This window comes from Folsomia candida, unplaced genomic scaffold, assembly GCF_002217175.1.
Source record: "Folsomia candida strain VU population unplaced genomic scaffold, ASM221717v1 Fcan01_Sc023, whole genome shotgun sequence".
Taxonomy (NCBI): Eukaryota; Metazoa; Arthropoda; class Collembola; order Entomobryomorpha; family Isotomidae; genus Folsomia; species Folsomia candida.
The window spans coordinates 1887210-1900409 of NW_019091215.1; the positions used below are offsets into that span (position 1 = coordinate 1887210).

Sequence of the window (13200 nt, forward strand, 5' to 3'; positions counted from 1 at the left end):
AATTTGGTGTTTATTCATGCAAAGTGAAGGTTTTCTTATATTAAAATAAATAAAGGGTGCGTTTGTCAAATAAAGCATGGGCGATTATGCATTACATTTATACACATATGTTGATACATGAATATTTATTTTTTTGATTCATGAAGTCTATGTTTTTACAGAAATGATAATATGTAAATCTGATGATTATTAGATTTGATATTTGGGATCCTTCATTGTAAAGTTCATTTTTTTGCATACGTATCCACAAAAAAATTGAATATTTGTTTCCGTGAAATTATGCGCTATTTGTTTCATGAATGCAACAAGCGCATATATATTTACATGCAGGTTTATTACAATTTTTTTCTATTTAGCTATTTAATTCATGTCCTTAGGAAGACTACTCAGATTAGGTTTAATAATGTCTGACTATTGTAAACAAACTCCAAATTTATTACAAATTTCATGCATAGATAACCTGAAAATCTTTGCAAGGCCCTCCAACTACTACAAATCTATTATCCGATTTTCCATATTGAAATCCATTACACACCCATTCTGCATCCCCTTTTCCAACTCCTTTTCAGAAAACCCCAAACTAATCGCCATTTTTACAAGTTTCTTAACTTTCTGGAGCCTATCGAGTCTCCAAAGTGGATCCAAGAATTGGTAATCGACTCGAGGGAAAGTTTCCTCCAACCTGTTGAAATACTCCTCGCTATCTTTCCACTCGAATATATTATTCTCATGGGGGTCACTAATATTTCGACTTGTTGGATACAACCGAAATTTACTCCTGAGTGGGAGTGGTATCTCGAGATCTCGTAAAGTGTCACAACCCGGAATATTGGAACGCAACAGGGTTTCATTCAGAGTTGGAACAGTTCTTTCAAAGAAATCGGTGTCACTTACAGAGGGATGATTTAGATAGTGGTGACGATTTCAAACCTTAATTTCTCGAAATCGGTTTGTGATGGAAATTTCGGACATTCATATTATGAAAGCACATATCCTAGACAACAAATTGATACCTGTCACTCCAAGTTGTACACACTTTGACCACAGTAGGACGATGGATTTTAAACCACTCATCCTGAAACACTTTCCAAAGTCCGCGCATGGTGGTGGAACGTCGCACAAACGATGTTTTTTTTTAATTTCCAAAGCCGAAATGGTCCATATGACTAGCATCCGGTGACTTCACATATATTTCACTATTGAAAATAACTTTTATTTCAAGTCTCTCGTTTTAGTCCTTGGCGTATTCTTGCGTTAACTTTTCAGTATGAGATGACGCTGCGTCATGATGAACTACAACTTTTGAGGTCTCGCTACCATAAAGTTTTGGAATCTGGATTTCCAAAAGTGGCTTTAGTAAATCGTCAATATAATATCGTCCATTAACTTTAAGTTTTGCAGGAACTTTGATAAGTGGTAAGACGCCACGACCACAGAAAGCACCGACGACCATGCACTTGTTAGAAAAGTTTTCCTTGCGTTGCATCACGCACTTTGGAAGATTTTTATTGTTACTAAATTGTAATATATTCGTCGTTGGCCATTTGTATCTTGTAAACAAAATAGTTGTTCATCCAACGACACCCCAAATTCACTTTTATCTTTTGTCAAAAATTGTTGGTAAAGGTTTTTTGCAAATTCGTCGACGATATTTTTACGCCTCTCGGTCGACTGATGAAGTCGGGTCTTTCTCCTGATCCTCTTCTTTAATATTTTTAAGGCCTTTTGTACTACACCCCTAGGCACCTTGGCTGCAAGAGGAAAGTGTTTTTGTTGAAAATAACCATGATTAGTTTTGTTATGCCTTAGTATTTATGATATGAAATGACGATGATGATGCATGTACGTAATCAGTGTATGAGTAATTATGTATGTATGCATGCATTAGCAAATTAGAGAAGATCTGAACCTTTAAAAATGTCATGCCCAGCTAAATAGCTTAGGGCGTTATTTAATTGTAGTTACCATAATATGTACTGCTTTATTATTAATGGACGAAGAATAAATCAGTCCTTAATTGTACTCAGAGTTGAAATGATCTAAAACTCATTTCGTTGAACACGTTATCAGCACGGCTCTGCCAAATCTGAGTGAGACGTGAGAAACTTGAGACGAGACTCTGAAAAAGAGTTTATTTAGTTGAGTTATAACAGTAACTGTTCAGTTTTCAACCAAGAACACAAAGGTAGAAAATGCCTGATCCAGTGTCAACCACGACAGTTATTTCCACGAGGAGATTCGACACTTCTGCTATTACCAGATTGAATGGTGATAATTATAGAGTGTGGAAGCTGCGAATGGTGTGTTTGTTTAAATCGCATAAAATCCTGGAAGTTGTGGACGGAAGTACAACGCGTCCAAGTGCTACAGGAAGTGACCCTGCATTGTGGGATCAAGCTAATAATGAAGCCGAGACGTGCATGTTGTTAAGCATGGGAGATGACCAAGTGGAAGCTGTGTCATCTTGTAAAACGGCCGCAGAAATTTTTAAAAAGCTAAGTTCCATCTATGAAAGTACTAGCGGTGAGTCAAAGCAAGCTCTTTGGCAAAAGTATTATAGTGTGATAGCAGATGAAAAATCGCCAGTCAAGACTATGATTGAAATCCAGAACATTGCAGCGCAGCTAAGAAATGTGAAACTTGTTATAGACGACGAGGCTGAAGTAGCCAGAGTTGTCTCCAGTTTAATGGGCGTCAAATATCGTCAATTTAGGGAGGCCTGGAGGTCGGTCGACCTTGGAAAACAAACCTCTGCCCTTCTGCTTTCCCGACTCAAAACTTTTGAGTTGGAGGACGAAGAGTCCAGCCAAGATGTGGATGCTGAATATGGTAAAGCATTCAGAGCCAAAAAGTTCACTAAAGAAGAAATTGCAATTATGAAAAATAAGAGCCATTGTCACGTATGTAAATTGAAAGGTCATTGGAGAAATTATCCTAATTGTCCAGGGAAAAAGTGTCAAGATGAGGAGAGCGGAGGAGCTTATGCTGCTGGATCTCTCTCAAATCTTTGGATAGCTGATTCTGGATCAAGTAGGCATTATTGTGGAGTATTACAGTGGTTTCACCAGTACGAAAAGTACAGTGTGCCGAAACCAGTTAAACTTGCTAACAATTCCCGTATGTATGCCGAGGGAGTTGGTCAAGTTAAAGTTCATGCTTTGATTAATAAGCATTGGAAAGAAATAGTGATTAATAATGTTGAGTACGTGCCAGGAGGAGCCAATTTACTTTCCGAAAATGTCTTGCTGGACAAGGGACTGGAAGTGAGAAAGACTGGCAGAGATCAAATTATTTATTACCGAAATGGTAAGCGTGACATTGAAGCTGTAAGAAGAGATGGGCTGCAAATTTTGCAGTTTAGGCCTGTAGTAAATACTGGCATGGTATGTGAAAAACAAGCCGTTTTGCATGAGAAATTGAGCAAATTGAATCCTTATCGAGTGACTGAAATTGCATGCGAAATTGCAGAAAATGCAACGAAGGAAGAGTCATGTATTTCATTTTCATCATTAGAGATGAAATGTAAGAGGATGGTTGGTACGACAAAAGGAGAGAAGCGAAAAGCTGCCTCACTTTTGTTTATGAATCCAGTGAGTGATGTAACTGCTCACCGAGCGACTGAAATTGCTAGAAAAATTGCAGAAAATGCAACGAATGAAGAACCACGTATTATTTTATCATCACCAGAGGTGAAATGCATAGGGATGGCCGAATCCACGTTAAGAATGCATATACGTTGAAAAAATCTCATAACTAAAAGACAGAGACGACGGTTGCGTCTCCTTGTGTGCCGGGAGACTTTATTTTCTATGGAGGGGGGCGGGGCGAAGAGAGCAGCTGATTTTCATGTAAACAATGCAGGCAGTTGCATGTAAAAAGTTGCTTTGGGTTTTGAGAGTCACCGTTCCCACTCTCCAAACGGGGCATCGCGAACCAGAAAAGGAGAAAAAATTCGACTAAAACTTCTAATTTGCAGCTAATACAAAATGGATTGATTTCGTTTTGGTGGCAATAAATTCCCAAGTTTGTGCTTTACAGTTGCCATGTTGCATAAATTCCATAATAAATCTCAGAGAAAAGTATTGAACTGAAACATGGACTCATATCATGTTTCAGTCCAATACTTTTCACCGAGATTTATTATGGAATTTATGCAACATGGCAATTGTAAAGCACAAACTTGGGAATTTATTGCCACCAAAACGAAATCAATCCATTTTGTATTAGCTGCAAATTAGAAGTCTTAGTGACAAAAATCATTTACATTACTGGTAAGTGGCGAGGAGAAAAAGTCAACTCGCTCACTAGGATGCCCAGACTGTTCCCTAACTCAAACTTTAATGGGAGAGCAGCTAAGAGCTGTCTCACGTTTGTTTCTGAGTCCAGAAAGGCGAAACCTTTTCTGGAATTTTATTGTTTTATTGCTCTCGTTAGTAGCAATAGTTTTGGTTTCTAATGGATGGACTTCGCTGGTCAATATCGTTAGAAATTCTAGCATTGGAATAAAGAAAAATGAATTTCAAGAGGCCTCAAGTAATTTTGAAAACGTAGTTAAAATGAACGAGGATGAGAATTTTTTTCAAGAAGGAGTCGAGAAAATCGCTTCATTGAAATATGAAGTTGATGATGATGATGAAAAAAGAGAAGTCGTTGTATTGCGTTGAGTTATTTATCTAGTGGGTAAACTACTGGAAAGCCAACGAGATTTTAGCATGGGAGGGAATAGAGAACAAATTTCGCATAAGTTTGTTGCTCCAGTTATTGCTAGTAATCTGATACGACATGAGTATGACACATTTGTCTTAATGGTCAGAATGAATATTGCAATTCACCAGAAATGCAGAAATTCACCAGCATGAGTTCGCATGCTTCAAAAACGCTTTTAAAATCCGTCCAATTTTTTTGTCGCAGGAATTTTTGTAGCTTTGGTAAAGTTTTGCTTTTGGAGTTCTAAATTTTGCAGTATTAATTAAAACATCTTTGGGAATAATCCTTTAATTTCAACACTAATTTAAATATATGAGAGTCTCATAATGAGACTGACCATTTCTGGCTCCGGCAAAATTGCGGGATACCCGCACTAAGGCACGGATGATCTATTTATTTATTAACCATGGACTCAAGATTTTGTAGTGCATACCAGGAATCTCCTCGTCCGTTAAATAGAACGGATATTTTCCGTCAAGCACGAAAACAATTTTGATGTGATGCTCGGAACGGCAATACATGTCATCTTCTGGAAAAAAATAAACTTCGTTAAAAATGTGCAGCTGTAACCTTTTTTAGCCAGGTGGAATCACTTTGTCCGTCCGTCTCAATGTTTTTTTACGCGGTACTACTAATTCGCTCTACTTAGTAATCCAGGCGATTTGAAATTTGGTGCGCATTTAGAAATTGTAAAATCCTAGGCTAAAGTCCAAGATGGATTTAGCCGTAAAGGATTTCGATCCGTAGGGGTCAGAAATTATTACACACTAAACTTACAAAATATTGCGGTATAATTATGCTCACTTGGTGAGAAGATACATAGTTATTAGAATATAATGAAAGCAGTGTTAGAATTTATTTGAAAACAACAATTCTGTTAAGGTAACAATTTGTAACACATTTCGTACCTTCGATCAAAATATAAGAAATAGCAAAACCTTTAACTTTTCGTAAAGTAGGCAGAATGAGAATATTTTTGAACCATATATTATAGCATTTTTATAATTTATAACTATCCTATCCTAACTATCCTATTAAAAGCCTAAGTGAGTAATACCTACAAGGAGGCACCTACGACTTAAAAATACATATTTTGAATCGGCGAAATTTGAAAAACCGGTCTAAACAAACCAGTGGCCGCGGAAGATGTTTTTGAGCGTGGGGACATACTTCTTCGAAAAATAATAAGCCGCTAAGGAATAATACAACTTTAGATGCAGCTTCAATTGATCCGGCGACGCTATATGATGGGCCTTGCAGAGCATGAGCTAATCTCTCGGTAGGTTCAAATAAGGCTTGACACAGCATGACTCCGAAAAGCGTCGCCCCTTTTTCAAATTGAGAGTGGAGTCCGTTTGCAGTTGCGGATGCGGGGTCATTATTCCGCCCAAGCTCTTCCAAAAAATCCAGCAAAACTGGGTAGCTCTTCAACACGGAGTTAATGCTGCGAATCCTGACGGTCCACCTCGTGGGGCATAGAGGGCGGATAGAGAGAACATCGGAGTCGTGGTCGCGGGCAATGTCAGCAAATAACTCCATTCTAGAAAATATATAAAAATTAGTATATCTATTTATGCAAATAAACAAAATTATTATTAGACAAGCGGAGCAGAGGAAACCCCAATCTAAAAGTTAAACAGGTCAGGATAATTAATAACTATCAAGTAATGCTAATTACCGTTTTGGCGACAGGTTACGCACGACACCAACATCGTTTAGGTACTGCAAAGTCTCGCGCAGGAATGGGATGGATTTCACTGTATCCTGAAGGGCAAGATTCAGACTGTGGTTCATGCAGTGAACATACAGCGCACGAGGCTCAATATTTTGAATTCGACTTTGAACACCAATACATTTCCCCGACATATTACTTGCTCCATCATAACATTGTCCTGGCAGGTTTGAGAAATCCAGTCCAAATCTTGTTATGACATCCTGTATTACTTCAAAAATGCTCTCACCGGTCGTGGAATTAGTTTTATATAATCCCAAGAAATACTCCTCGGGAGCCAGATTATCGTTAACGATTCTTATGCAAATACTGACTTGCTCATTAGTTGACACATCTGTCGTCTCATCCACAATAAGGCTGAATTCTCTGGCATTTTGAGTTTTCTTGATTATTACCCGCGAAATGTTTTTCGAAATAATGTCCACCATTTCATTCTGTATGTCGTGTGACGTCAAAGGTTTACTCCTCCTCAACCATGTCTGAAGCTCTGTAATTTCTTCCATCCGAAGTTTGAGTAACTCCAAATAATTTCCTCTGTCGGCCTCGTGTCCTTGAAGTGCAATTCCTTGCTTCCCAAGAAATGAGATTGTCGTGAACATCGTTCGAAAACACTTACGGGCGGCGTCTTGATCAGATTTAATCTGGGAATTCAGTAGTGAAGATATTTGGTTTGGTTTCCTTTGAATATTTGTCAATTTTAACATTGCAGTCCGATGTGTTTCACTCTTTTCATGAACACCCAACCTTTCTTTTCCTTTTTTCCAATTCCAAAAGCCGTACAGTAGAAATGAATTGTTTCCAGATGGTAGAGAAATTATCTTCATATCCAAAGCTTTAATGCACACAAAAACCAAAACAACTGCCTACATTAGTTGACAAAAGTTTTGTCAACTAATGTAGGCAGTTGTTTTGGTTTTTTAATGAAGAATTCGTCGATTTTTTTACCTAACCGCTTCGACGCCATGACAACAAGGCCGCAATTCAATCTAGCAGTATATTATTTAATTTCCAGTGGAAATTTTCCACTATATCTACAGTGAAGAGAATTAATTTTTCTAATCCAAAACGGAAAGCAAAATAAAACTGCACATGTAATTAATTTGAGTCAGGGATGCCCGGGGATGAGAATCTCATTTTGGGCCAATGAAGCGAGTACTTCAACCACTGCATTAGTAACCAGATTATGTTTATATGAAAATAAATATGCATGTCTATCATTGCTTTGACAAAATTATTTTTAGAAATCGTAAAACTTTATTGCCATATGTTATTTTATACTCGACGTTTCTTTGTAATTCAATGCAAGAAAACCGTGGGGACAATTGCATTGAGTGTCCCCACGCCCAAATTTCCGTGGGGACATTGTCCCCATGTCCCCACGCTTCCGCCGCCACTGATAACTAACATCTTAAATTGTAAATAATTTTAGTAACTATTTAGATTGGATATAAATTCGTGGAGTCGTTTTGCAAAGGTATCACCTGACATCAATAGCATTTATTAATCTTCTTTTCCTACACTGCTAATACATACACTTATGATTAAATGAAGCATAGTTTATACAACAAATTCAAAGAGCGAAAATAAGCAATTCTGAAAATTACTAACTTCTGGCATCAGCATTGTATGTAACATGCTATCATCCTAATTTCTTAGACAACGGAGTCGTTGCCTCCAGCTGTGACAAGTAAACTTTACGTCTGTGAAACATCCTCCAGATTACTCAGCTACAATTACTTAGCCAGCCTACTGATTTGATTATTCCGTAGTCTTTCCAATTTGCAATGAGTTATTGCCAATGACACATGTGGGGATGATTGATACGTATGGATTGACAGGTAACTATCCAATTTGGACAAATGCAAAAAGCACTGTGTAATCGATCCTGTCGTTTATCTGTATTTCATGATTGGATACCTATTAACTACAATTATTTGAAAACACTTCCTTATATAAACTGAGGTAAATGCTAGGTAAAAATTTAAATAAAAAATAAGATAAACAAACAAAACCTGGAACTACATACGCGGTTTCTCAATTTGCGAAATATATAAACAGTGGCGCACTTACACCTGGTACACCTAGGTAGAAAAAATAAAAAGTGTAATATCTCAAAAATTACTGGACCGATCGTCCCAAATTTGTTAGCACACCTTCTCTAATATGTTGTGAACCCGCCGATATTATCTAAAATCAAATTAGTTCGATTAGGGACTGACCTCATGAGGTTTTGTAACACACCGACCAGTATCGATTTCCACTTTTTTTGAAACCTTACGATTAATTGGTGTTTGGTGGTTATTTCAAGTGATTTGTATGTCGCATCCTTGAGAATAGAATACAAATTTTCGATTCAGTTGAAGTCCCGGATGTTTTCAAGCTACACCCCAGTCCATGACATGACGACACCTTGCACCTTCATAAACTCGGTAACTACTCATAAAGGTTGGGGCGTGGCTCCGTCTTGTTGAATAGTGATTTTTCTTTGTGATGGGAATAAAGCCTTGTCATGCAGGTATACGATGCATATATGTAAAATTTTGTCATTTGAATATCCTTTTTTTAACGGCTTGGTTTCCACGACGTAAGGTGGTGTGACCCAGTGAACACAAATCGTGCAGCTACCATTGTTTTAATGCAATGTTTTAGAGTTCCTACGTCCGCCAAATTTCCTTTCTTCACTGTATCTTATTTATTATTATGTGTGTTGTCTTTGGGGTAGAGCTAAACCAATGACTCATCCGTAACAGGTCGTGGGACCGCTTTTGTTGACCCCTACTCTCAGCGCGCAAAAATCCTCGTTTTCGGAGATTTCTCCAAATAGCAAGCTGTGTGGGAGGTTGTTTTGTCTTCGTAACTGTTCGTGGGAATGTTCGCAAGTTGTTTTTCCCCATGACTGGATTTTTATATACTGTTGCAAATATATACGACTAATAGTTTTACCTCTATCTCGATACCGTTTTCACTTGATTGGCTTTCTTATCACTTCGCACGGAATCACTACTCTTCTCTTTCAAATTTCATGTAATCTGTGATTCTGATATAGGTGAGAGCATTTTCTGTCGTTTTGGTCTTAGTGGCGGAAGATTTGAGCCACTTCTTAACCGGAGTTCCAGAAACTTTTATTTTCGACGCGAAATTTTTTATTAGCCGTCCTTCATTTATTAAGTTCTTTTTAACAACCCCATAGTCTTTTCTAATTTCAGAAATACTTTTAAAATATACGAAAAAAACAATTAATCAAATCGGTTGGGTGGGAAAATAAATATTCATATTTCAGCAAATACAAGAAGGTGTACCAGTTGTAAGTGCGCCACCCTTTATTTGCCATTTTGCAAATTGAACGCAGTATTTCGTGAATAACATAAATTTCACAATTTTTTTACATCCCTAGAAAAAACTTGGCAAAATATCTCCTAGTTCTAGCAATTCCGAATAATTTCACAATGTTTCTGTCTCGCCTAGTTTCCTTAATCAACGTTCAAATAAAATTGTCCAATTTTTTAGGGATTTCCAAGATTGCTTGGAACCCCACCACCTCAACTTGGAAACCAATTAGAACCACCAAACTTGAACGTTTGATAATGTACCTGCCAAGAAAATTATTATTTATTTTCTATGGAATTTTCCTAGTTTTAAACAACTTCAGATTATCTCGGTATTTAGACACACCCAAATTTTTGCGAAGTTCCTACTGGGTTTTGACATATCTCGGATTCTCACCAATTTATCTCATGAATCCCCAAGCCTGCACACAAATGCTAAATGTTCTCCTGCATTTTGAAACCTTCCAATTGAACAGAAGTGAAGACCGCGAAAATTCAAAAAAATCCTCCGGACTTTTAAAACTTTCACAATTCTGGCTCATACAAATGTGCCTCACGTCCGTGGGGATTCCAATTTGTGTGACCGTTCTAAAACTCCTGGATCCTTGTATGGCTCCCATGTTGAGATCGATTTACTTATCAAGGGGTGAAGTGATACAGTGCAATAACCTGCCACCTATGGGCCTAACTCTGGGGGTTATTGACTCGTTCGAATTTTTGGTTTGGTATTGGTTCGCCTCCCATGCAGCGTTTCTGGTTGGGACGAGTTATGGAACAGTTTTGACGAGTATTTTGGCTTATGTAGAAGCTCTGGATAAGCAAGGGGCATGTTCAAAGAAGAATAGTAATAAAACGAGGTATAAATATAAATTGTAAATAATTATTTGCGAATTTTGTGTTCTCGCAAAATTTATGCCGACTTTTCCTTATGAAATATTACACGAAGGTATAGAGAATCTGTGGTACAGATTGATTTTTTTAAAGGAAAAATGAGCTTCATTAAGTTTCAGACTTTTAATTTAAAATTAGTTTTATAGCGTTTAAAAAAATAATTATTTTTTTTCAGGCCTATCTACTCGAAAAATTTCTACTCTGTCTATCACCTTAATTCTAAAACCACTTCACCCACCCTTAGCTTATACAAGCGAATCAAGGTGATTGAATCCATCTATAATTCGCGGTTCCAATCTTTCCACTTGACCTTTTTCTACTCCGCGGGATGTCTTGCGGTCATTTTTGGAGCATTTTTAACAATTTCGTTCGCCCATGAAATTTCTTTAGATCAAATCGCCCTCCTCGTTTACCCTCTCATAGCTCTGGACGCATTGGGGATGACGCTTTTCATCTGCTACGCGTCCGGCAAGGCGAACCTCGTGTCGAAAAAGGTGACGAAAAACTGTCTGAGGAAAATTAATTGTGGAAGGTTCGCAAGCCTAAAGTGGAGAATTGTGAGGGCCGCTTCCCCTCTAAAGATTCGATTTGGGTCGAATTTTATGGAAATTGGGACAACTTTTATGACAATGAATTTCTGCTTTTCATCAACTGTTAATTTATTGTTGTTATCGAATCGAAAGCATTAAAGTATGTTATGGGAAAGTTGACAAAGATTTAAATATTGGAACTAATTAAAATTTTGCGGTATAGTAATGTATGTGTGGTACAGAAAAATTACTCTGCGTACTAAATAACAAATGAATTTCTGCTTTTCATGTACTGCTGTTGACAAGTCAAAAATACCAAAGGTTTAGTAATAATCTGCTAAGGATTGATTTTATTCGCTAGTAATTTTAGTAGTCACATACTTCTTACAGAATGTATCAAAGTTTCCAACTTTTAAATAATAAGTTACAAATTTGTCGTAAATTTAATTAACAATAAATTATGTTAATTATTTCAGTAAATTGTAAACAATCCACTTTTAAAATTTTTTAAATTCATAAAGATTCAACAAGTACAGAAATATGTATGTATCAAGCATAGTATTAAACTTGAAGTTGACATATTTAATTACAAATGAAATCCAGTAACCCATTTTTACCTCATTTCCTGACCCATTAAAATTTCCCATACAACTTTAATGCCGGATACTGCCACCTCTCGTCATGAGGTCGAGCAGTGCCGGTGTCAAATTATCAACCGATTTCCTTCCCCCCACCGATGTCGTCTCCAACTTTGCACCAAACAAGGTAAATTTTATGTCCAACGAGAACACATCATCGAGCAGGAGTTGTCTCATGGTGTCAAGATCTACCGGCATGACGCCACAATTTCGCCATACCCGCCATTCGGGTTCCCACCGATTGAATTTGATCTTTTCAGGCGGCATCCCTGACGGGTAGTAGTTTCGGAATGGATCATCTATTTAAAAAAATTAAATACCCGCCATTAAATATTTTATCTAGGACGGCGGGGAATTTCAAATTTGATTTTTTCAAACTTACTACACTCCAATTTAAACTCTCCCTCCAGTGTTATAATTCTGTCCGGGTGTGTCTTGACTTCCAACCCGGCAAAAACCTGGTCTGCCGATCCATTCCATCGCATCATCTGGAGGGATATCGATATCAGTCCGTCCTTATCCAAATTGAAGGCAAGTTTCCAATCTGACGGCATGGATATGTCGTCGCCGGCGTGGAATTCATATTTGACGCCGGAAAGGTCGCCGCGTCCCTCGACGAGGAAGCTAAAATCGTACACTCTCCAGTTAAAAGTGTGGATCTCCTTGGCAACCTGGAAATAATAATAAATAAATTTTAATTACAATCCTACTACAATTAAATATGCGTCATGTCTCAAAAAACGAGGAAAAATTCATAAAATTCAGCAGTCCCAAACAATTTGTAGGAAAATTTCAACAAATTACTAAAAAAACTACTTACCCCCGATGCAACGCTTACTGCCGGCATTTATACAGTTTCCATGTTCATCTTTAACGAATCAATTATTGTGTTTTGCAAGTGCAAAAATATTTGATGTAAGGAGATAAAAAAATACGTCTTGACTACACGAGTTAAAAAAATGATGTGCCTAAGAAAATAGAGGGACGCGTTTAGAAAGTAAATTTTCCACAAACTTGAAGCCACCACCACCGGGACGCGTTTCTTGGAATCTTTTCACTATTTAGGCGGAGTTTGTAATCCTATTTTCCAAAGAATTTGTAACAATCCAGACTCTGGATTCCAGAGTTGGGTACCCTGAAAATAATCCGGTTACAATGGTTAAATTTCTCTAAATACATATCACCATGGCGATAAATTAGGAACGTACGGACTAGTAAATTTATCACCATCCTGGTGAAACATATGTACCTGCAACCGAGCAGAAACAAATATTACCAGACTGATAATAATTTTACTACTAATCATGACAAATTTTTAGCGAAACTACCTTACTACATAATTTAAATTATTATCATTCAAGGACAAATAAATTATA

General features: G+C 37.3%; 3 protein-coding genes across 13 annotated transcripts in view; all 3 read right to left on the reverse strand.

Annotated features, from left to right (window-relative positions):
- The window catches only part of LOC110858869, a 123615-nt gene that overhangs the window by 102370 nt on the left and 8045 nt on the right, over nucleotides 1–13200 (reverse strand). The gene's annotated exons all lie outside the window — the stretch shown is intronic.
- On the reverse strand, nucleotides 6135–7403 carry LOC110858913 (zinc finger MYM-type protein 1). The gene is made up of 3 exons (XM_035859007.1): nucleotides 7385–7403; nucleotides 6405–7271; nucleotides 6135–6247 (listed from the first exon to the last, which is right to left on the reverse strand). Exons 1-3 carry the CDS (start codon nucleotides 7401–7403, stop codon nucleotides 6135–6137), a joined length of 999 nt encoding a protein of 332 aa, XP_035714900.1.
- LOC118438612 lies at nucleotides 11509–12880 on the reverse strand. The gene is made up of 3 exons (XM_035859151.1): nucleotides 12645–12880; nucleotides 12207–12495; nucleotides 11509–12123 (listed from the first exon to the last, which is right to left on the reverse strand). Exons 1-3 carry the CDS (start codon nucleotides 12669–12671, stop codon nucleotides 11840–11842), a joined length of 600 nt encoding a protein of 199 aa, XP_035715044.1. The 5' UTR covers nucleotides 12672–12880; the 3' UTR covers nucleotides 11509–11839.

What these genes read in the sequence shown, in the direction of transcription:
- LOC110858913 (XM_035859007.1), bottom strand. An exon ending in AAACGATGTTGGTGTCGTGC is followed by an intron (nt 6,248 to 6,404) that starts GTAACCTGTCGC and finishes TATATTTTCTAG; the next exon opens with AATGGAGTTATTTGCTGACA.
- LOC118438612 (XM_035859151.1), bottom strand. Translation starts at nt 12,671, where the DNA reads ATGCCGGCAGTAAGCGTTGCATCGGGG. An exon ending in CAGTAAGCGTTGCATCGGGG is followed by an intron (nt 12,496 to 12,644) that starts GTAAGTAGTTTT and finishes TATTATTTCCAG; the next exon opens with GTTGCCAAGGAGATCCACAC. An exon ending in AGAGTTTAAATTGGAGTGTA is followed by an intron (nt 12,124 to 12,206) that starts GTAAGTTTGAAA and finishes TTTTTTAAATAG; the next exon opens with ATGATCCATTCCGAAACTAC.